At 39.6% G+C, this 23777-nt stretch overlaps 1 protein-coding gene across 3 annotated transcripts in view; it reads right to left on the minus strand.

Annotated features, from left to right (window-relative positions):
- The window catches only part of RTEL1 (regulator of telomere elongation helicase 1), a 44710-nt gene that overhangs the window by 15629 nt on the left and 5304 nt on the right, over positions 1 to 23777 (minus strand). For all 3 annotated transcript variants that reach the window (XM_030963417.1, XM_030963416.1, XM_030963418.1), the window contains exons 9-27: positions 22723 to 22788; positions 21123 to 21276; positions 20746 to 20784; positions 20023 to 20101; positions 19258 to 19355; positions 18666 to 18721; positions 15966 to 16043; positions 15036 to 15117; positions 11706 to 11838; positions 11270 to 11383; positions 9870 to 9910; positions 9023 to 9108; positions 8137 to 8214; positions 7372 to 7449; positions 6043 to 6186; positions 5176 to 5291; positions 3545 to 3668; positions 2230 to 2383; positions 485 to 639 (exon numbers count right to left, since the gene is read on the minus strand). In XM_030963417.1, the coding sequence (XP_030819277.1) occupies positions 485 to 639; positions 2230 to 2383; positions 3545 to 3668; positions 5176 to 5291; positions 6043 to 6186; positions 7372 to 7449; positions 8137 to 8214; positions 9023 to 9108; positions 9870 to 9910; positions 11270 to 11383; positions 11706 to 11838; positions 15036 to 15117; positions 15966 to 16043; positions 18666 to 18721; positions 19258 to 19355; positions 20023 to 20101; positions 20746 to 20784; positions 21123 to 21276; positions 22723 to 22788 (1875 nt within the window). The remainder of the gene's footprint in view (positions 1 to 484; positions 640 to 2229; positions 2384 to 3544; positions 3669 to 5175; positions 5292 to 6042; positions 6187 to 7371; positions 7450 to 8136; positions 8215 to 9022; positions 9109 to 9869; positions 9911 to 11269; positions 11384 to 11705; positions 11839 to 15035; positions 15118 to 15965; positions 16044 to 18665; positions 18722 to 19257; positions 19356 to 20022; positions 20102 to 20745; positions 20785 to 21122; positions 21277 to 22722; positions 22789 to 23777) is intronic.

Genomic DNA, 23777 nt, shown 5'->3' on the forward strand with positions numbered 1-23777 from the left:
TGATCTTGTGATAGAGGATTTTTGATTCAGATAAAATATTCCACAAGTCAGCAACATTCTTTCTCTGGGGCAAATCAAAGATTTTCATCTGTAAATGCAATTTCTAATCCATAAACCCTCTTGCACTCTTTTTTGAATTCAATATCTGGTCGCATACCAAGTGCTGACACAGAGTCCACCCAGGACAAATCATGTAGCTACAAACCTCTTCTCTGAGAGCTCCTTGCTCCTCAGAAAGTGTGGTTAACTTCCAGGAATCTCTGGTCAGCAGCCTTGGAGCACAGAACAAGCACATACCTGTTGATCATCTACTTGAAAGTGGCAAGGAAACCCTTTGATTAATTTAGTTACGAGAACTTGCAGTTAGTGGTGCTGATTACAGTGAGCTTTTCTCGATAGAGGATTGAGCTGGTTCCCTGGATGCCAAAATCATTTTGCTTTAGAGCCTGCAATTTTTACTTATAAGGAAGTATTTTGCCATTACCTTTTCCTCTCCTTGCAAATCAGTTTCCTCCTCTGCATCTTCACTGCTCTTCTCACTGCGCTCCAAGGCATCCAAGAGCCCAACACATTTTCTCCGGGGTGAGACAAACTCTTGTTCATATTCCACACACAGGCTGGGTGCTCCATCTCCATTTACTGCCATCACAGCACAATACAGCAGACAAATTCACACTCCACATTCTCTCCTACGTTTTCTTTAATTTAGTGATAGCTCTCCATCTTACAAAGCGACCCACAAATATGTGCTGATGAATTAAATAATCTTCCACCTCTTGCAAAATTGCATTATATAATTTAGTAAGAAGACTGCTTTTATACATCACTTCCAAAATTGCTCAAGTATTTGTTACCACAACCTGGCACACTGCTCTCAAACTTTTCCTCAAGTCACTTAACCCCAAAATGGTGTAGGATCAATGGGAAAAAGTCTTACTGCAGCAGCTGTGTTCAATTATTTTAGATTTATGGATTTTCCCAAAACTGAGTTCCAGAGTTTTTAAGAGATTTTGGTACAAACCATGATTTATTACTTTCAAACAGAGCAAGTTTTTTTAAAGCCTACAATTCTTATAGTATTAATACCATAAGACAGTTACCAAGATCCCAAATTACATAGTCTCACTAATCAGAATCCAGGTTTCAAACATAAGAATTTTGTCAAATTAGTATCAGCTTGATATTTCTGTAAGGCATTACCTTCAAAATGTATTTCCACTACTTGATAGAATTACTCCAACAGTCAGTTACTAAGGAAAGTCACTATTTTGATAAGAATGGGAGTATATTATGATCAGTATGACTACAGGGGAGTTTGACGTTACAGCTGATGCAATGCAACTGAAAATCTCCATTAAACAGGAAATGCAGCTTCCTCCCTTCACCTCCAGCCACACATTCCAGCCCATCCTTTGAGATGGATCTGGCAGTCAAGTGTATGAAAGGTAAATAAACTGGTTCAGCAAAGCTCAGCTGTTCACTCTGCAACTGCACAAAAAATGAACTCAAATCAATAAAGGAGCAAAAAGCACACAGTTGGAAACTGAGAGGGGGAAAAAAGTGGTGGCCAAAGTAATCCCTTTTAACAATAACCAGCAATCACACTGGCTGTTACCAGGCTTTTTAAAGCCTTACCTATCAGTAACAAAACTGGCTTAAATACAATGTGAACTCGCCCTCACTCATAACTGATTAGGAACCATAGCTTTAAACAAACTTCACTGCTCTGTTCCAAACCAGCAAGCAGTCTAGAGTGCTGACAGAATATCTGACATGAGATATGCTTTATTATTTAGCTTGATTCTTTAGCATTCTACCCACAAAATTTTAAAAATGGTTTTGTTCCCATGTTCTTTTTGTTTTCTTAAGATTACTGAGTAAGAGCCATCTACACAACAGAATGGAATGAGGACATATGGAAGCCAGTGCTAGGCAGAAAGAGACTTCCAGGTCTTATTTTCCAAACTATCTGTCATACTCCACCAAAAACTCCTCCTTCTCTGTGGGACAATTTTGCCAGCCGCATCTGCCTCTTCTCTCTGCAATTTTCTCTGCAGTTGTAACTGTTTTCCTCCATTTTCTAATGCTTAACTGTGTCCCTTCTGACCAGACTTCTACATCACTCTTTGAGCTCTCCTTGCTTTCTCTCCCAGTTTCTAGCCTCTTGATCCTCCTTGTCATGGTTCAGCTTAAAACAAAAAGGTGCATCTGTGAGGACCCAAACATTACCTTTCCTTTTCCTCTTCAAACTTGGAACATGGTCATCCAGGTTTTTGGCTTTTTGCAGGGAGAGGACCTGCTCAGATGAAGTAGATGGTGCTGCATTGCTTTCACTTAGGGAACCAGCATGTCCAGGAGGGCACTGAGGCAGGGGTGGGGGCATCTGCAAGCAGTTTAAAAAGTGTTACAATAGGCAAAGGCCACTTTTCTACTCCATCTGTGACCAAAAATCTCAGCAACAATCCAAAGACATCTCCTTTTCCCCAAATAACCATTGGCAGAAAGACTTTTACACATTCTGGGTTTATGGGCTTTTGATAAAAAGGATCAAACAGCTGAAGTGCAGCAAGTGCACTCTAAGTGACCTGGTACCAGAAAAAGGATCATGACCTGCTAAAGAAAATCAGCTCCTAATGCTATGCCTGCAAAAACAGCTCCTTCTGACAAAGCACATCGGGTTGTGTTTTTGATTTACCATGAAACTGTCACTCATAATCAGAAAAGATCATCAAGCCCTGCAGCATCATTCATATGTAACTAATCAGCCTGAACAACTAATTTAGCCTTGTAGTTGGCTAAAGCATCTTCCAGGAAGCTGTTCAAGTCTGTAAATGAAATTTTTAAGTGCTTATTTTAATCTTAACCTCCGTTTTGGAAGCAAAGAATTTCCCATTCTGGCTTCCAGCCCATTTCTTGCTATGACTTTCTCCAGTGAATTAGGAAGCCTTTTTACAATATTACTTTTTAAATCAAGGAATTATTACAGACAACATCAGCTTCCTAATGCTAATAGAGAAGCTGTTTTAGTAAAGATGACCCAGTGTTGAACTGCAATAACAACTGATGGTTTGTATTACTCCTTATTACTAGTCAGCTTCAATTTAAATTTTAGGGTGTGATCCTTCCACACACATAAACTCTCCCTGAGACAGAAAGCCTCTGGATGCCAATATCAGTTCCAGGATTTGCATATCAGCCAATAGAGACAAGTTTATTTAGGAGGAGCTGGAAGAGGAAGTTATTTTTGTGATGTAACCTAATGAGTTGCCTAGCATAAGAACAACATCCTGTCCCAGATCACTCATGGAGAAAGATGAGGCATACCTCCTTCCAGTAAATCTTCCAGTGCTTAGAAGTGACAAGTGACTCCATACTGGGGACAGTTGTGAGGAGCAGAGAGCTGGACTCAGTGATCCTTAAACATCCCTTCCAATTTGAGATCAGCTGTGATTCTCTCACATCTCCCACCTAGCATAGCATTCCCAGTTTCCAACACTATTCAGGAAAGTTGTTAATTTTATGGGTTTTTTTAAAAGACACTTACAGTTTCTTGAGCAACACGGAAGAAGAGGGAGACACTTCTGACCGCGTGCCCAAAGTTGTCATAAACGTTCACGTAGGGACGGACCCACGAGGGCAGTTTGCCCCTGACATCACAAGTTGTGAACCTGGGCAGGATGGGAAAACCTGAGAATTATTTGCCAGGTTGGGCTAAATTAACTAAAAGAACCCTAGATCACTGTCTGTCTTAGGCTGCAATGCAAGATGAGGCCGGGGGTGTGTATTCTACTGCCATCTGTTAGAATTAGGTGGGGCAGTTATCTTGTTAAAGCCAGGTGGGGCAGTTTTCTTTTATCTCTTCCACCCATTCTACCTCCAGGGAGATACCTTCTGTTAATGGACCATTGAGTCTCACTGCATGGCTGATAAAATTCCATCATCCCATTGGGAGATGCTCTGCCCAGGGGGAGGAGCCAAGCATTCCTACCTGGATATAATCTGAGATTTGGAACACCACCGGCAATCTTTTCCCACTGGATTCCCAGAGGAAAACCAGGCTCATTTGCACCACCCCTGGACCTTCAGAGGAAAACTCTACCCTTCTACAGGGTCAGTGCTCCAACAGAACCACATCTGTCACTGCAGGAGGGCTGCAGCCATCATTTAATGGGACTGCTGCCACCATGCTGACCCACAGGGTGCCAGGTTGTATTCTGACTCTGTCAGTGTTGTTTTGTGTTACTGCATTTTTATTTTCCTAATAAAGAACTGTTTTTTCTACTCCCATATCTTTGCCTGAGAGCCCCTTAATTTCCAAATTATGACTTGGAGGGAGGGGGTTCACATTTTCCATTTCAAGGGAGGCTCCTGCCTTCCTTAGCAGACACCTGTCTGTTCAAACCAAGACACTACCCAAAAGGACAAGAGTGGAGCAGCAACACAAATAAAGACATAATAGGGCAGTAAATATAATGGGGTGATGCCTTCACTCAGGAGAAAGTAGATGGAATCAGCAAAGCCCTATCGATTAAACTCCTGTTGCCTATAATATACATATTATACTAATTAGCATTACAAAAATGGATATTAATGCAGTATAATGTTAATATAGGACATGACTAGAAATAGTATTGTTTCAATAACGTAATCAGTCCTCATTTCCATTCTTCTTCTCTCAAAACACTGCAGTGCTGATGAATGCCATCTCAAATGAAAGATGGAGAAAATGCAAGACCATAAGTTGTTGTCACATAATTTCCCATGGTATTACAAACATGAATTCCAAAAATTGGTTTATTTTCCATTAAAACCATTAATCTCCTTCTGCAGCTCCAAGACTACATGGATGGGGAGCAGAAGATAACAATCCAGTTAGTTTCCTGAAGTAGTGCAATATTATATAACCTGTTATATAAATTAATTTCATTATTATGAACAGTAGCCTTTTCCAAAGAGCAACATCAGCACATTTATATTCAAAATACCAGCACCTATGTTGGGATATAAAGCCTTTGATGTTATTGATGCCCCAAACCAAGAAGTGCTCAAGGCCAGGTTGGACAGGGCTTGGGGTGGTGGAAGGTGTCTCTGCCCTTGGCAGGGGGGTGGAATGAGATGAGCTTTAAGGTTCCTTCCAACCCCAAATATTCTGGGATGCAGTGAGCCAGGGTTTACCTGTGGTCACACAGGAAGATGGCCCCGTAATCCTGGCGGTGCCTGATGACCCGGCCAATGGCCTGGTTGACAGCCCGGGACGCTTGCTGACTGTACCACTCACGCCCAGACAGATACTGCAAGAGGTAGGAGGAAGAATCAACATTATTTACCAGGTAAAATGTATTTTCTGTGCTGTACAGTCGTTATTTTTTTCCTAAAGAAATAAAAAGTGAAGCACAGGTGTTGGATAATATCAGCCAGATGTACTGACAAAATCTCAAAGAGCTGAGGAAAACCAAAGACAAGTGCACTCAAAAGTCCCACCTGATTTCCAAAGCACAGAAAATTCAAGCAGCAATGTCCAGCTGGAGAGACTATTTCCTATGGGCACTCAGAGCACTGGCAGTACAACATACTCTCCATATTCTTTAAGACTGTAGATCAGACTAAATTGTAACATCATTCATTCTTGTGCCTGAAGCAATAGAACACCAAACCCAAACACCCCAACACACACCATCACACTTCCAAAACAATCATTCCCAAAACAGCCAGCACAGGCCATTCGTCCTGCCCACGCTCCCTCTGGATGAAAAACATCCCTCAGAATGAGAGATGGATAACACACATACAAATATTTTGTAAACTTTAATTACAACCTTTATTGTGGCCTATATTTAAGATTGTGCCATTATATGGAACCCTCAACACTATCAAAAAAAGGTGGCTGGATTTGTGACAAATTCCCAAGGCTGTTTGAATTTTTGATATTCATGGTCCCACGAGGCTGAGAGGATAACAAAACCCAAAACACACTGAGATAAGAGGGAGAACCAATGACAAGAATGTGCAAACAGCCAACAGTGAGAAGCTGCCCAGTCTTACCTGTCCACCTGCACCACTTTTCCTCATCTCATCCAGGAATTGCATCTTTAAAACCACTCTGGGCTCCATACGAGGGGGAAATGGAAGCCCAGTAATGATGACTCCTCGTCCATTTATGTCTGCAAAGTCCAAGCCTTCACTGGCCTGCAGGGACAGAGTTTTCCATTCTCAATGGAGTTTGCAGTGACATTTCAGAGCAATTCAGCAGTTGTTGGCCCTTTTTCTCCATTCAATTAACTCCCTGGTCAAGTGTAGTTTATAAATAGTGTCAATGAATAATTTCAACTAGATTTTTTTTTCTTTTATTACCAGGAGTGTAAACTTGGCTTTTTCCTCTGCCAAAGCACAGCTCAGCCAACCCTGTTAATAGCTGTCCTGTTCCTGGATAAGATCAGCTGTATTGAGAACATGTCAACACCTTTGTTTAAATGTTCCACACCCTGGGTTGTTGACAAGACATAACAACATAGCAAATCTTCTCTGACAGTAAAAATTAACAGAATCACTTCAAAGCAATAACAGAGAGCCATCAGGTTCACCAGACCATAGTACCATGCCCAGCAGCTGTGCTGTTGACATTCCATCAAGTATCTGTCACTCATGTGCCCTGTACATGCTCACTGTGCTGGCAAATCACTTTGTGAGATGGATAAAGCTGAACAGATTGAAAAAAAAATCAAGGAAAAAAAAAGCTGTTATGTTTTTCAGCTGAATCAATTATCCAAATCTCAGCAACAATACTTGAGAGAGCCACGTCTTTCCTTCACTCCAACAGCCTCTTTGGAGACTGGGACCAAAGCTGCATAAGAAGTTGTATCTTCTCCTGGTATACAGTAAACAGTAGCAAAAAGGCTCTAAGAGTAATTTCACCAATATTTCCACTGATAAACATAAGTCAATTTACCAGCACTGGAAGATGCAAAGGAAAGGCCATCAAATGCATCCACAGAACAGGAAGTTAATAAAGCAAGTGTTTTAAGACTAAGCATTATGTTTAGTTTGCAGCAGTGTTGTTTTAACTTGTTTCATTACAGTTCTCCAGAACAGCTCTTCTCATCTAGTGGGTTATGTTTTCAGTGAGTAGACAACATGAAATGCAAGTATGATGCTCATCCACTTCAGAGAAATCAAAATGTGTCCCTCCAATAAAAACAGGAGTGAATCATACAGAAATGTGACCTAATTGTGAAAAAGCTTCAGAGCACTTATTTTTTCCCCGCATAAAATTACAGTCAAATAATAAGAAATGTATTTAAATCCAAAATGAAGGTTTTTTCCTATCAATTATATAATATGATCTCAGATGAAACAAATTCTCAGTTACATTACCTTGCCCCGACACACTGCCAAAAAAGCAGCTCCATTGGACTTAGGACAGGCGACTTTATCATAGTAGGCATCAATAACCTAAAATATAAACAAGTTTAAGAGGAAGAATGGTATTATCCTGTACTAAGATCTTTGTACACTAAGATCTAAACTGTGATTAATTTGGCTTAGTATAACTGTCTTTACTTTTAACTAATTGCAAGTGTGAGAAGCCATTTTCTCAGTAAAATCCTCATATCACCGTGAAATCCAGAACACATCTGGGTAAGCAAAAAAAAATCAGAAACTTCTGCTAAGATGGACCATCCTGTGTTTCTGCAGATAATTAAGTAAAATAGACAAAACAGGAAAGCAATTATAGATATTAATTATTCCAAGAAGCAAACAGAATGGCTATAAATAGGATGACAGTGTACAATTCTTAAACATCCAAAGCAGGATGAGCTGGGAGGAAAAGTCCTGCAGAACATTCACAAATGCTGACTACTGAAGTGACAGCTTTCCACCAGCTCGATTACTCAGCACTTGTCTATGTTGGCTGCTTTCCGTCACCAGATGTAAATAAAGACTGAACCCTGAATGGCCAGACAAGAGAGAAAAGGAAGGATGCACAGGAAAACTACACTTCAAAGTAGCAGTCAGAGTTTTACTTTCACCCTAGGCCAAAAACTGGGGTGTTTCACACCCAAGCACGCCTTAGAGAAGGTCATGAAACATAGAAACAATTTCTGAAAATGATAGAGGTATGTAATGCAAATAATCAACCTCTGAAAAGCTTCCTTTGTTCCTGGGTTCCACAAACATGGGCTTCACTTCTTCTATTCTTTTGGCAAAATCATGCTCCTGTTGGAAAGAGAAGGAGCAGGTCAGAAATGCCAAGTGAGCTCACACCACAGAACACAAATGCTCAGAAATGGTCACTACACTTCTCCACCACAGCCTGCTCCTCTCCTGCCAAACACAGAAAGAGATGGAAGGAGAAACATGCAACCCCCTGAGAGCACTAACAGTGATTCCTTGCAGTTGGTGCACCTCAGGCAGGTAGGAGAGTTGCAGCACTCACCTCCCAGTCCCACTCCACAGCATGAAACCTCTGCCCCTGCCTTTTCAAGCAGCATTTAAACCAGAACTCTTCTAGCAAATCTCACCAGGGACATTCAACTCATGAGCACAGAAGTACCAGAAGTTACAGCTGCAATGGTTACAAATTAAAGGAGAAATGCTCATACTGGGATTCTTTTCCTCCCAAGTATTGAAACACAGAGACGAATTCTAATTCAGAAGTTTAATAAAGAAAAGTCTGGTGAACTAAATAAAATGTGACATCAGATAGAATAATACATTAAGATTTTTTTGGGTTTGGTTTCTACAGCACTGCACTTCAGTATATTGTGATCAAAATAAAAGAAGCCTTACCTGAGATTTTACCTTCCAGATTTTATAATTTACTTATTAACAAAGAATTTTTCATAGCATCCCAGAACATTTTGGGTTGAAAGGGACCTTAATAATAATTTAGTTCCAACTCCCTGCCACGAGCAGCAACCACTTCCACTAGAAAGTTTTTAATTAGCATAGTTAAATGGAACAACTACAAGCTGCATGATGCAAGTAACCAAACCACCTAACAAAGACAGAGCAATGAACATACTCTCCAATATTCCAGGCTCTTATCCATAACAGGGTAGGATGGGAAGAACACCAACAGCCCATGTGGCACAACTCGCACAAGGTTGCCTGCAGGGAGAGAAGACAAGTGTGCAGCTGAGGGCATTTTCATCCTGGGATGGATAACATGGATAACAGTGTGGCCTCCTTCTAAAATACTTTCTACTTTCTTGACATGAATGATTGTGTATTAGAAGTTGTTCAATTGCTTAAAATAATTTGATAATCTTGTCAAGGTGTAAGTTTTAACACAGAAGCCAAATTAGCTTTCATTTCTCCTCCACATCCTTCAAGCATTTCTAGATTTAACAGATTCTTTTCAATCACATTAGCCAAGCTACACAGATGATCTTTTATTCTGTCCTCATGTGTAATGACTTTGTAATTCTATTATAAAACATCACCAAAACAATAAATGCTGTCTTCAGGCAGGCTTGACACAGTTTAAAATATCACAAAAAATTGCACTGATTTCCTGTGATTCTCAATTGCTCTGCTTTTCCTTGGCTGTATCATCTCTGGCTATTGATTTCCTAGTTTGAGCCACTTTCCGACTGTGTTTAGGAATCACATTTTTGACCCAAACACAAACTCCTGACAATAGAAATGAAGTCCAGACTTGGAAATATGAAGCCAGGGACTCAATTTTGTGTGCTACTGCAGCAGCCAGTTGCCTTGAGCAAGTAGAAACACAGAAAAACTGGCAGCAGCAAGCTATGCACTGCAATCCTTTACCTTTTTCTTACTGCATCTTCTTTAGCATTGCCCTTTCTAAATTTCCAAATATCCTGGGCATGAACCCATTTCTGAAATCCACACACTTCACTTACCAATTGTTTTCCCCAGAGAAGATAAATAATCCTCTGAAAACCTACAAAGAAGAAAAATCAAATAACACCATTGCATTTCCTTTTCTATGTTTTCCATCCACACTGACTTCCTTTGACATTCATCCAAAATAACATTTCCAGACTCCCAGTTGCTCTTCCTTCTGTGGCAAGCACCAACACCAAGGGCAAGAATTAATAATACCTTGACTACATTTTATTAATACTATGAGATATTCTTATTGATAGCTCTGAAGATGATCTAAGCTTCAATATTTCAAAATGCACAGGTAGAAATGTGCAGCCATGTGAGTAGCAACACACATGAGAGTTCTGCCAGGAAGTCTGCCAAGCCTGACTAACATTACAATTAGGGGTGGTGTTGCTGCAGGGTTAGTTTGGTTACTGTGGTTATTATTTAATAAATCACTCTGTCTCTGACTGAAGAACTCCTGCTCTCCAGTGAGCTATATTTATGTTCTTCCACACCTGACTGAAAACTCCCGTGGTCTCTCATGCCTTTATGCTCCCTTTTTTTTAGTGCCCTGTAGTTTTGTGTACTGTTTTCCCAGAAAATTTATATATGCAGGGAAAAACCCTAACATATATACTTTTATAGGACATACAAAAACCAGTATCAACACAGAGATGTTGTCAAAGCAGAGTGAACACAGTGAACCTTTCCTTCAAAAAATCCCCATGTTCTAAAGCCCTGGAGGAGTGGAATCCCCAACCCTCCTTCTTTAAAAGACAGCATCTTCAACAGAAATACACTGAAACAGCACACTAAAACTTCTGTAAATGAGAAATGTAGTCTGAGGGCTTTCCAGATTATGACTTCTCTGTAAAAATCCATTAGAATTGCTGAGTCCCTTTCCAGTTCTATGGAACATTTGGCCTCTGCTGGCAGCAGAAGCACTGTCAACTCTGAACAGCAGATAGAAAGAGACAAAGTCATGGAAGACCAAATGAGCAAGAAAAATGATGATGAAAAGCTTGACAATATTTGGACATGTTTTCCTTAAGAAGGCAACCCAGAGGTGAAAGAGAGGCTGGGCATGGTGACAAGCTTTAAATATAAAAATAGTTATTGCAAAGGCCAGTCATGTTTCAAGTCAATTAAGCCTTCAGCAAAAAAAAACTGGATAGGGTTCAGTGCAGCTCCTGGGGGATGGTTGTGGGTGCAGTTCCAGCTGAGGCTGGTCAGGGCCATCAAGGACTGTCAGTGACTTGGTACCTGATCCCTTCCAGACCTTCAATAGGAGTGGTTAAAGGGTGTTGTTATTCAGCATTTATCTAAGAAAACCACTAGAGATCCCTTGCTTAACTAGCACACTCCTGTTAACAGAACCCAATCTTGGAATCCAACATTTAAAGCGGGATTCCACATGGGAGTTCATTACCTTCTTTCATAGGTGGAAGTAAGCACAGTTCCATCAGGTCCCTTTGGAATGATCCCGACCCAGAGCTGGTGTTTATCAATTACATGAGGATTCTCCAGGCAAATAGGAAAAGGGCTGGAGAAAAAAAGAAGATCCCAGTCATACACATTATATGATTCCCTACCAGTTCCAGAACCACAGAATTATAGAATGGTTTGGTTGGAAGAAACCTTAAAGCTCATCTCATTTCACCCCCTGCCATGGGCAGGGAGACCTTCCATTATCCCAGGCTGCTCCAAGCCCCATCCAGCTTGACCTTGGACACTTCCAGGGATGGGGCAGCCACAGCTTCTCTGGGCAAACAGAGGACTTTAAAATCCTGAGATAAAACCTAAATCCACGAGAGCAGACTGTGCATCTTTCAGGAATGGCAGTGTTCCCACATCCAGGTACTCACATCTGCATTTCCATTGTAAATGATGAGAGGGGGGAGAGTGTCCCACTGGTGAGGATGATTGTCCTGACTCCCTGTCGAACGAGCTCGTGCATGCTGTACCCAGGGCTGAAACACCAATAGCTTAAAGTCTTCCCTGCATTAAATAAAGATAAAACACTAAGAAATCAAAGTGGAAAAACTAGACTATGACCAGTATATTGCACCTGAACTTCTGAGAGTAAACCAGACAGCATCCAAACTCAAAATTCCAGATGTGTGGTATGTCCTGCTTTGGTTCTTCCCAGATTTAATGACTTTTAATGAAAATATCACTGCTTCCTCATAATCTAACAAGAAAGTATGTCCAACCTTGCACTGGCTTGAAGAAAGAACCCCTTCTCTATGAGGAATTTCCTATGCAACTATATAGGCTATAAATCTTTGACCTAAACTTCCCACTTTCCCCAGAGTCAACTCCCAAACATTTCAATTTCTGCTCAAATCTTTTGTGGGATGTGGTGACATATACATACACACACACACACACACATGTATTTTAGTGTGTGACTCTGAAAATATGTAAGTTATCAACAGAAAGAATATTAAGAAAAATAAATCACATCAGTAATTTCCTTCATTGCTCAGCTCAAGCTTGCTGAAAACTGCATCAGCTTGTCAGAGACACAGGCACAAGGGAATAAAAACAATAGCCATGTCAAGAACAAGAGCAGCCAAATGAAACATCATCTTTAGTTTCTGTTTCTGCTTTTCATGATTAGTTTCAGTAATAAAAATAAATACCTCTCACCTAAGTACCATGGCCATTTCTTTGAATTTTACACAAGTCAATCAAAGCCTTCATTGCCAAAAGAAAAAGCTGGTGTTTTCAGGAAATCCCCATTAAGACTTGCCCAGTGAGTCACTTACTGCTTAGAATCACGAGTGAACATTTAACTAAAAGTTTTACCCTTCCATCTCATTTGGACAGACCCATCCAGACAATGCCCAAATTCTAGAAGACTCACACTCCAAAATTCACCAAATTCTCTATCCTTCTAACTCACACTAACAATTGGTGCAAATTAGTTTGGACAAGCCAGTGAGTATCTACAGATAAGAACAAAGTCATTCAGCCAGGAACCCAAGAAATCCCAGCACAAAACCAAATTGGGCTGATATGGGATGGCCTGGAAAAGGACACCAGCCCCTCATGTCTGCTCCTCCAGTGCTCAGCTGGAAACATTTCTGTAACCCAGCATGACAACTGCCAGGCACCAGTTCCCAGTTCCTGGACAAGTTGGGGCTGCTGTACATTTTTAGCCTGGTGTGCTGCAAGTATGCCTTTAAGCTTAACAACAATAAATCCATTTTCAAGGTCCCATTCACCAGCAGGAAGTGTTGGGTGTTAAACAAAGCTGGTCTCTTTTTCCATTCCTGGTACAAGGACAGCTAAGGCAAGGAGAAATAGCTTGCTAATAGTCTACAACACGATGGTTTAGAGCAAATGTTAAACTGCAACAGTCCAATATTGTTGACATAAACAGCATTTGTTCCCAGATGACTCAGGCAGCAATCTCATCAGCTACCCCAAGCTATGCCCCTTGTCCTCACCAACTACTTTGTAGAGAATGATGTTTGAGTGGATAATTTCCACAAAACCCTGGAAAACAGCTGTTCTTAAATGCTTGAATTATTTCTATACCATTTGCTATATCATTACAGGAAATCAGAGACTCCATCTAACATGTCTGGCCTCTGCTAGGCTTACATAAAGCACAAGTGTCAGCATACTCAGGTGTGTTACACAGGAACTTGCAAATACTGTTCTTATTTGAAAAACAAATATATCAGAATCCATCTACCGAATCACAGAATTCTCTCACTGCTTTGTATTTCTGTGTATAAATCCTCCAAACTGTGCAATTAACCTAAAAATGTTTGTATTAGCCTCTTCCTGCACCCATCTTTAACCAAATCCACTCAGAATTATTACTGCATCTTAAAACTCCAATTGAAGAATATCTCAGGAAAACAGCATTTAGAGATTACTAAACAACACTAATTTAATGGAAACATTTAAGGGGCTATTATGTGCAAACCCAGTAAATTCTTGAAAATTCATTCTTTGAAAAATGTTATTTTGCCCTTAAAAGAAGGACTTCCATGAAACAGATAATTACACACTCATGAGCACTTAACTGAGTAATTAAGTAGATAGTTATGAGACAAAGTTATTTACACAAGTCCCTGAGGAGTGTTCTGTTAAGAAGGCTTAGGTAAAGGGATCTGCATCTCCCTTCTCTAATTGAAAATGTCAACTTAAATTGAAAATTTCAACTTAATTATTAAAAAAATTAATTAAAATATCAGAAAGAATGAATGCTGCAGTCCAACAAAGCCAAGCTTGGTGCTGCTTTATAGGAGCATTAGGATAACCCTTTGATTCAGAGGCCAAGTATCTTTTCTTCTAAATATCTGGTTCTGAAGTTACCTCAGCTATACTGAGGTAATTCCAGATACTGGGATCTGCAGAGCATAAGGAACAAAAGAGGTGGGAGGAGATTGACAAGGGAGGAGATTGGAAAGTATAGCTGAAGCTGAAACTACCAAGGACTGACAACACACCCTGAAAGTTGCTCAAACTAGGAAGTTTTGCAAAGCAGGTGATCCCAGAATAGGTAAACATGCCCCAGGGGCAAGGCATTTTCTGCCTAAGAATTCACATGATCTGGACAAGATCTCTGGTACATCACATGAAACTTCTCTACAGAGCTCCAACAAACTGTAACACCTCCACAATAAATTCAATAATTTCAACAGAGAATGGAATAGAATTTATTCTTCTACCACCTCTGACAAACATTTTTGCCATCATAACTGTAACTGAACCCCCTTCTTGCCAAAGGCAGTTACAGCCTTATTCAACACCAATTTTGTGTTTAACTCAACACAGTTGTACAGAGAAATCCAGCTGGTATGAGAACAGAACCTGTCATGAACCTCAGTAGTAACCTGAGGGTTGGAGGAGAGTTCCCCATTCTTGGCTGCTCTGAAGATTTTCTCTACACCAATACAACAATTCCATTATGGAAATTATCTTCTTTCATCAGAATCATTGCCCTAAAAGAACTCCAGCAGTGCACAAAACACCAATGGTACAAGAAATTCTTATATTGAGATGGCATGTGTCACCTCCCCTTCAGAAATAACTATAAAAGTGAAAAGCTTGTCTCCAACTCATTGCATCCACAATGGAGCTGCACTTGTTTTCCTCTATTTGAATCAGAAAGGAGCAGTTGAGGAGTTTTCAATGCAGCTTTTGCATGAACCTCCCCAAGAATAGTCCTGTACCTTGTCTTTTAGAAGATGATGAGTTCCAGAGATCTGTCCTTTGTTTCTTTTTCTGATTACCATTATCCACATGAATATGTACCTGAAGGAAAGTAACAAACATTTCTAGCAATGGCTGCAGAAATGAACTTGAACTTCATCCCTCAAAAAACCTGGCCTACATTAAGAGTAATTAATGCAATTAGTGCCACTTTTACAGTGTTATTAAGGCTATATAATTTCCTGTCTCTTTTCTATTTTGCTTCCAATATTTCATAACTAAGGAGCAAAAAAGTGCATCACCATCCAACCAGTCATTTTTGAGTCAGATGATGGGAACAGCTTTTCATGGGCTGACCCAAGCAGAGACCAAGAACCCAATTATTTGGGTATTTTCACCAGCATAAACCACACAGATTAAATGTAGAACACTATCACGGTGGAAAGATTTGCTTCATTTGGCAACAAAAATAGTATAAAGTCTAAAAGTGACATTTAGAAAAAGATCTGTTCCTAAAATTTATCATAACAACACATCCCATAAATTCCAAACTTTAAACAAATTAAAACAAGTTCAGGGAGGAGGTTCAGTGGTTCTGCTGCATTTGCTTAGCACTGGGCTAAACTAAAAATACATTACTGGAAGAACACCTTGATTCTTGTTTAATATCCAATTTCAAAATTTTCTGAAATTTCCATTTGCTGCACTTTCAAAATTCAATTTACAAATTCATTTTAAAATTGTGGTTTTCTTCAGAATCTAAATTAAATACTGCTCCTTTGGTGTTGGGTTGTGGTTTTTTTTTGGTTTTTTTTGTTGTGTTCTCTTTTTTTCCCTCCCTGTAATCAACAACATGTGCTGTACTACCCACATCCTTCCAAGTCTGAGATACACGAAGCACAGACATTAAATGCTGTGAGGAAAAACACAGCACACAAAAGCTCCCATACCTTGTAATATTTAGATATTGCCTGACGTGGCAGGAACCCTGTTGTGACTCCTTCTGGGGGATCCATGCTGAACACTGTCTGCAAAGTGGAGGGAAACAGAATCACAGAATTATTTAGGTTAGAAATGACCTCCAAGATGGTTGAGTCCAAGCTGTGACTGATCCCCACCTTGTCACCCAGCCCAGAGCACTGAGTGCCACATCCAGGTGTTCCACAAACACCTCCAGGGATGGGAACTCCACCACCCCCCTGGGCAGCCCCTTCCAATGTCTGACAACCCTTTCCATGTAGAAATTCTTCCTAATGTCCAACCTGAACCTCCCCTGACACTGCACGAGGTCATTTCTTCTTATCCTGCCCCTTGTTCCCTGGGAGCAGAGCCTGACCCCCACCTGGCTGCTCCCTCCTGTCAGGGACTTGTGAGGGTGAGAAGGTCCCCCCTGAGCCTCCTTTTCTCAAGGCTGAGCCTCCCCAGCTCCCTCAGCCTCTCCTGGTGCTCCAGCCCCTTCCCCAGCTCTGTTCCCTTCCCTGGACATGCTCCAGCCCCTCAATGTCCTTCTTGTCATGAGGGGCTCAGAACTGGACACAGGACTCGAGGTGAAGCCTCACCATTGCCCAGACCAGAGGGACAATGACCTCCCTGGTCCTGCTGGCCACTTTATTTTTGATACATACATACACATATATCCTTTTGGTAAAATCCCTAACGTGTCTTTGCACTGAGAAGTGTTTCCACAAAAGTCACTGCTGCAATAATTCTTTCAAAAGTCACTGCTGCTTAAATTTCTTTCCTTACTCCTGTTATCAAATAAGACAGAGAATCTTGAATAAATGTGGTTCTTCCAGGCAATTTCTGCTCCCCACATGGTGCTCTCACTGTTCCAAAAACTTCAAGTCACTATCTAAACAAACTACATAAATGACAATGTTATTATTCACACTGTTCATGACTCTGACTGTGGATTAAAAAACACTCTAAGGAGATCAGTCACAAGCAAGCACAGAAGAGCTTTTTGAGTTCCTTCAGTTTAAAATTTCATCTGTGGTCCCCCTGCTAATAACACTCTGCTTAGAAAAATAATAAAGTTGTAATCATATCTAATTGTCCATATATTAAATTAAAAGCTTCTGAGTTATGCTTTTCCCCCTTTCCTGCATGTGACATCTCATGACTACAGATGATGCTCTTTCAAACATAAAGCATCCCAGTGCAACTTCAGTGAAAACAGCTGTGGTTCTCAAATATTTACAACTCTGTTAATTTTTCTAAACAAAATTTCTCCAGACATTGATAGGAATTACCAAAGCTCATAAAAGTATCAGCTAGTTACAAGATGTTCCCTAGCAATTAAAAAAAAAAAAGCACAATTCCTGGAAATATTTACTCCTGAAAAACAGCCAAAGATATGGCGCACAAAAGGCATTTTGGTAAGTGTTCTTTGAAAAGGAAGAAAAACAATTACTATTAATTAAAACAAGCTGGTGATAAATTAAGACTCAAGGCTCTGCAAGAACCAAACTCTGTCCATGTCCCTCCTATCTCAAGATGGCAAACTGTCCCCTGGCAGATCCTTTGCAAGCAGTGTCCACGTGCATGTGCGCAACAGCAGAAAAGGGATCTGAGCTTTCTCCTCCAAAGTCAAATCTCCTTTTTATCTATCCACAGCCCAAAAGAGCACACACAGACGATTATTCCCAGTCCTCTGGGATCAGGGGACCTGGTTTCTACTTCTGAATTTTCTCATCTCTCAGCTTTGAAACCTTGAGAAACCAATTTAAATTAGGCTCACCTGGCCTTCCCTCAGAACAGCAACTTCTCCCAGTACAAACCAATTGGTACCAGTGTACATAAATCACTACTACTGTACTGGAACACACATGAAGGTTTTGTTTAACCACAGCTAGAAAAAAGGAATCCTGTGTATGTCACTATGAATGCAGCCCCACAAACACTCATGCATTCAGAGTTCAGTGCTGCAAACCTGCCAGGACCATTCAAAACACACCCAGGTAACTTGTCTTTATCACACAGGTCTGCAAGGTTTGAATAAAGTTTTCATTTTCAGTTTTAAACAGGGTGTTAATCTCTGGTGCCTTTTTGCACACATAGATCAGACATACCACTGTCTAATATAGAGGCTCACTGCACCTCTGAATTTTATGGGGCTTGGGATTTTCATAATCAAAGTTTTGGAAGTGTACAACAGGGAGATGACAGACAGCATTATGTGGATACCCACAAGTGTCACATTCAGTTTCTATGGAACTGAAAAGACTTTTGTTTTAGATATCTCATAAGTTAATAATTAAATGAAAAAAATACTTAAATTATCTTTAAATTATCTTTTGTTTGCTTTTTTCCTTAGCCTCTCTTGTTATTTCATAAGATGATCTCATATTCCCCAACACTGCTGCAAGCAAGTTCAATGACCCAGCTCCACCTGGTGGATGCTAAGCCCAGCCAAAATTTAAATCCAGCATATCCAAAAAAGGAGACCAGAACTATAAAAGAACAACCTGGGCAAAAATCAGATTAATCCATCCCATCAGGCAGCAGCTTTCTCCTCAAAAACTACAAACTTGCACCATTGCACAAGTGTACATCCCAACAAGAATAAAATTGATCCAATATTTTTCCACATCTTTTAAACCAACTCTTCTATCCTTCAGATATGTAGAGAAGCAGCCTTAAATATTTACCTGGATAATATCTGAGACCTTATGCAATCCAGATGTATTGACAAATATCCCAGTACCTGGAGAAAGCAACACAAGACTACACATGTAGAAGTTGAAATTTTTTCTGTACAGAAGAGCAATTTAAGAACAAGATACTGACAGACATTAGAACAAAAGCTTGTTAAATCAAGGGGGAAAAATAATTTTATATGATTCTCCACCTTCCTGTTTTTTAACTCCAGGATCAAGGAAGAACTCAAGACACTAAAAGTACCATCAGCAAAATGTCAGCAAGCTTCACATCACAATCCACGTGGTTTTGGAGAAAAATAGTGTCCATGCAAAAGTCCTCTATGTGCATGGATGGACCCATAGACTCCTGTTTTGACACAAGGTGGTTTTCAGCATCAGTTCAGCTACATGAACAGATATAAAATATGTTTCCCAGCAGAGGACCCTGCACATCTTAATAAAAAGACACAAGTCTTTAAGGTCAGATTTTAGCTTACAGAGGCTTTATCATATGATTATCTCCCTTAACTACACAAATTTCCAGTTTCTTACACTAAAGAGGAAAGTCTGAGTAAAAAAGCTAAAAAGTTCATGCACTTACGGCCTGAAAGAAACTGTAAAATCTGCTCCAGTGACTCCAAGAGGGAGGATTTGGTCTGCAGTGTTATTTGGGCTTCTGCAAACAGATCAAAGATGTAGCTGCAATTTATAAAGAAAAAGCAGAATTGGGAAATACTGAATTGTAAACAATTGTAAAGAATCAAATAGGCACAAATAATGTTACTCTTTCAGAAGAACAATTTCACCATCATGTAGCAAAACATGTTTCCGTCTCCATGAGAATGAAAAACTTCCAAGAATAAAATTAAGTACTTGCTTATAAAGACAGTGCACAATACTGCCATGGCAGAAAGCACACAGACCATGTCATTCCCTTTTTCCATCATTCCTCCCCAACATACAATCCATTACTAATTTAGAAGCAGATTGGCATGCAATTTCCATGGTTTTTTTTTCCATGTACAACAGGCACCAGTTTAGAAATGGACTTCGAGAGCTCAGAGGTACCCTCAGACACATCTCTGCAGCACTGGTACCTCTGCTTAAATCATGACACAAAATTGAAAGAAGCACAGCTTCTTCCAGCTCAGGAAACCCAAGCAGAGGATTTTCCACTCCCAAAACACTAAAAAAGGGAGTTCCTCCAAAAATAATGATTACTATAGATAGGAGATTTCAGGAAAACTAAAACCTTGACTAAATACTATTCCCAGAAACTAGAATAGAGATATAACTCCAACAGCTGCCCCAGCTCCAATTTGCTGTTCTTTTTAACATTTAAACACATTAATGAGAAGAAATTTACCTTCCCTCTTTGGTGACTCCATTACCATTTGCTGGCAGCTCCACTGCATCAATAGCACTTTCGAGCTGAAGAAGAATTTCTTTAGGAAAATTAAGAGGAAAAAGTTAGGGTGCACAGAAAGTCATGTCTGAGACACATCTAAGTCACTTTTTCAAATGTACTTTATTACAAAGGCTGTTACAAAAGACAGCAGCCCAGCTGTTCTCTCAACTCTGTAAACAAACCAAAATGATCAAAACCAATTTCCTGGATACCACCTTTAAATATTCATATTCAACTCCAAGAACTTCCATGACTTCAATTTCTAATGAAGCTGAAGTCAGCAGCTAAATGTTAAACTCTTTACAGACAGGGAAATTTGTTCTTGGAAATCCTTTGTATACATGAGATATCTCAAGCTCTTGATGTTAACTTCAGGTTCTGACAGCAGAATTATGCAACTGATGCAATTCCAGCACACTGACAAGGTTAGAAAATGTGGGAACTTCTAACAACGCAGGAAAAGACACATTCATCTGCCAAATCTCTCTTCTTGAGAAAAAACTAACTAAACATTCCAAAAAGTTCTTGGGAAAAGCCAGATAACTTATAACTGAGACATTCATTGACGCTTAAGTTATGTATACGGCAATGCTACGTGAGCTTGATTTGTAATTGCTGACCTTTTCAAACTGCTTCAATTGTTTCAACAACAATTTTCAACACCACTAAAAATACACTTACTCTTGATCTTTGCTATATCTTCCAGTTCCATGTTCAGTCCTGTTGAAAAGAGTGAAAAGACTTCAAAGAGGTTGTTTCACACCTATTTCATTCCCAGTTTCTTTATGCCTTTCCAGAAATTATGGCTATGAAGGTTAGAATTGTGTACATGGAAAGATATTTTGTGTGTTCTCCTCACTGTTCTCCTTCATAGCCCCTCATGTCACATTAGTTTGATCAAATCTTCCAGTGTCTGGCAACAATTACTAATTAACAACAATTTACTTACTAACAGGAGTGTAAGTGTCCTAGAAACTTTCCCTAGAAGTTATTTTCCAGTTCTTGGTAGTGGCACTTTATAATCCCAGAGAAACAGTGATATGCCACTGTCAACACACCTGAAGTGGCCAACTCCATGTTGAATTCAGCATTGATTTCATTCTGTTGAACCACTTTGGCTTGTTCCTCCAGGACAACATTTATTGCATCCATTGCTGAAGCCAGATCATAGGGAGTCAAGTCAAAAGAAGAGGACTCCTCACACAACTTCTCCTAAAATAGAAGGAATGGAAGAATTATCTGACCACTCTGTGTCCTGTTTGTTCAGGCAGTTTCAGACATGATGAAGTCCAGACAACCAGGCTTGGTTTTATTTTTGATCTCCAGCTCAGGTCAGAGGATATTTTATAAACACCTGAAGACTCTGACTATTCATAAACAACATTCTTTCTGAAATGTAGAACAGATTTTGCCTCTTCCACATTATCAACATTCTAGAGAGTACAGACAGTAATTGTCTGATGTTCAAGCAGGAAATTCTTTTACTTAGACATTGGTTTGTTCTTCAAAAAAGCTATTTCTCAACTTTCTATTTAAAAAGTAGTAATGGTTTAAACACTCAGGATTAGTAATGTTGACAAAACTTTCTCTGACTTTGAAAATTAAATCACATATTGCTTTACAAGAAATTTTCTTTCACAAAAAGAATCATTTTCCCTGAGGATTGATGATAAACAATAAGGCCTAACCTACACAAATATTTGACTGTAATAGCTATGAAGAAATAAGTTATAAAGAAAATAAGTGCTGAGTGAGCTGCATGTGTAAACAATCTAATCAGAAAGAAAATAATTTTATTTCAGGATAATCCCTAAATTTCCACATATTAATCTGGAAGAGACAGCACCATCAGATAGCTATTGCAAAATGAGAAGCTGTTCTGGCTAATTTCTGCATGCAGGCATCAATTAGTACTTCCAGCACACTACAAAGGGAAAAACAAATCCAAACCTCATACAACCGTGACAGGATTTCCACACATTTTTTCAACAGAAGGAGATGTTCTGAGGAAAGGAGCAAACCCTGAATGCAGCAATGCAAGGCTGTCTAGTGAAGCAGAGCAGACCCGGGTGGCTGTTTACTGAAAGGACACCAGGCACTCACACAACAAACCACAGCTGTTCAGCAGAAATCCCACTGGGAGACTGTGCCTTCGTGTGGCAGAGAAAGGGACATATTTCAAATGTTCCTTTGCATTTCATCATTTAGGAAAAGAGCTGCAGTTTCAAGCCAGCTAAAGGGAAGAACTCCTAAGGCAGCATTATTTATTTTTTTTCTTGTTTTCCTCTATGAGTGAGGACTTGGAAATATTACAAGAGTCCTGTTTGCCATCTACTGCACTTGGCAGAGCTGATGCAGCTGAGCTTCAAGAGTGGGTCTTCCATCATTTCTTACACAGTGTTTTCTTAGAAGTCTCCAAGAAAAGAAACACCTCATAAATCTGGAGATGTACCCTTTAGAAAGAAACCATCACCTCATAAAAAAAATCAGCAGTGTCAAAGGACTGCTAACTCAACTACAAAAATTTAACTGTCACAGAAACCAGAAATGTTCATGATAACGAATATTAGCAACATACACATGAGTACAGATTTTACAGGCTGTTTGTTTTATTCTTTGGGTGCAGATTGAAAATGGTAACAGACCAGAACAACTCACCACATTGTGAGCTTCATCGAGTATCACCACAGTCCCCTTCAGGTCCAAGTTGTGTGATTTCCTGCTCTAAAGACAAAATCAAAAACAAGGAAATGGACAAAAAAGCCACTGAGAAATATGGATTTGATTGGCTGAGAAAGTGGATGATGAGATGCTTTTGGGTTTTCGTGTATTTTTTAGTTGGGTTAGTTTTTTCTTTTGAGAAAACAGCAAGTAATGGCTGTGGCTGCCTGCTACAGAAACCACAGAATAATTTTCTCTGGAAATGAAGGTGCTAAAAGGTATCAGGTAAGTGGTTACAGAGATTACAATCTGTAATAAAGAAAAAACCCCAGGTGTGACATATTTGGATTAATTTAACTAATTTAAGAAAGTTTACCTATTAATTTAAGTCACTTTGAGTCGTTTTTGGCAATAGAGATCTGGGAGAAGTGGGGTGCAAAGCAGAGGATTTGCCTTGTATTTACAATTTGATGCTTGTGCTGCCATTTCAAATGGATATTCTGGACACACTCCCTCCAGTACCACATGACTTCATTTCACAATGCTTCTCTACTTATAGGGCTTAAAGGATCTCTTAAATTTATTTTTTAATTTCTTAAACTTTCAGTCTTCCTGCAGCAGTGGCGTGCAATATGGCTTTTACTATAATTCATCAATTACTCCAAGTTGCATGAAGATGTCAGCACATTTGTTTCCTCAAAAGAGTTTTCAAAGGTTTCACTTCCTATCCATAAAATACAAACAGCTTATTACAACTGTTTGTACACAAAACCAGAAATTATTTCCAAGAGATATGTCCAGTTTCTACTGAAAACTTCTTTATTCTGAAAATCACGCAACAGCTGCAGAAACAAAAACACATCAGATTGCATGCAAAAATACTGCACAGTGTGTGACTGAAGATTTGTGTCCAGGAGGTGAATATCACCTAAAAATAGCACCACATTCTGCAAAGCTAATTCTACAAATATAGAAAAATCTCAAACATTTTTTTTTAATCATGAGAAAGAATTTACAGAGAAAACCCCAAATGGCATCCTCTATGGTCCTGA

Source organism: Camarhynchus parvulus, chromosome 20 (assembly GCF_901933205.1).
Source record: "Camarhynchus parvulus chromosome 20, STF_HiC, whole genome shotgun sequence".
NCBI classification, from domain to species: domain Eukaryota; kingdom Metazoa; phylum Chordata; class Aves; order Passeriformes; family Thraupidae; genus Camarhynchus; species Camarhynchus parvulus.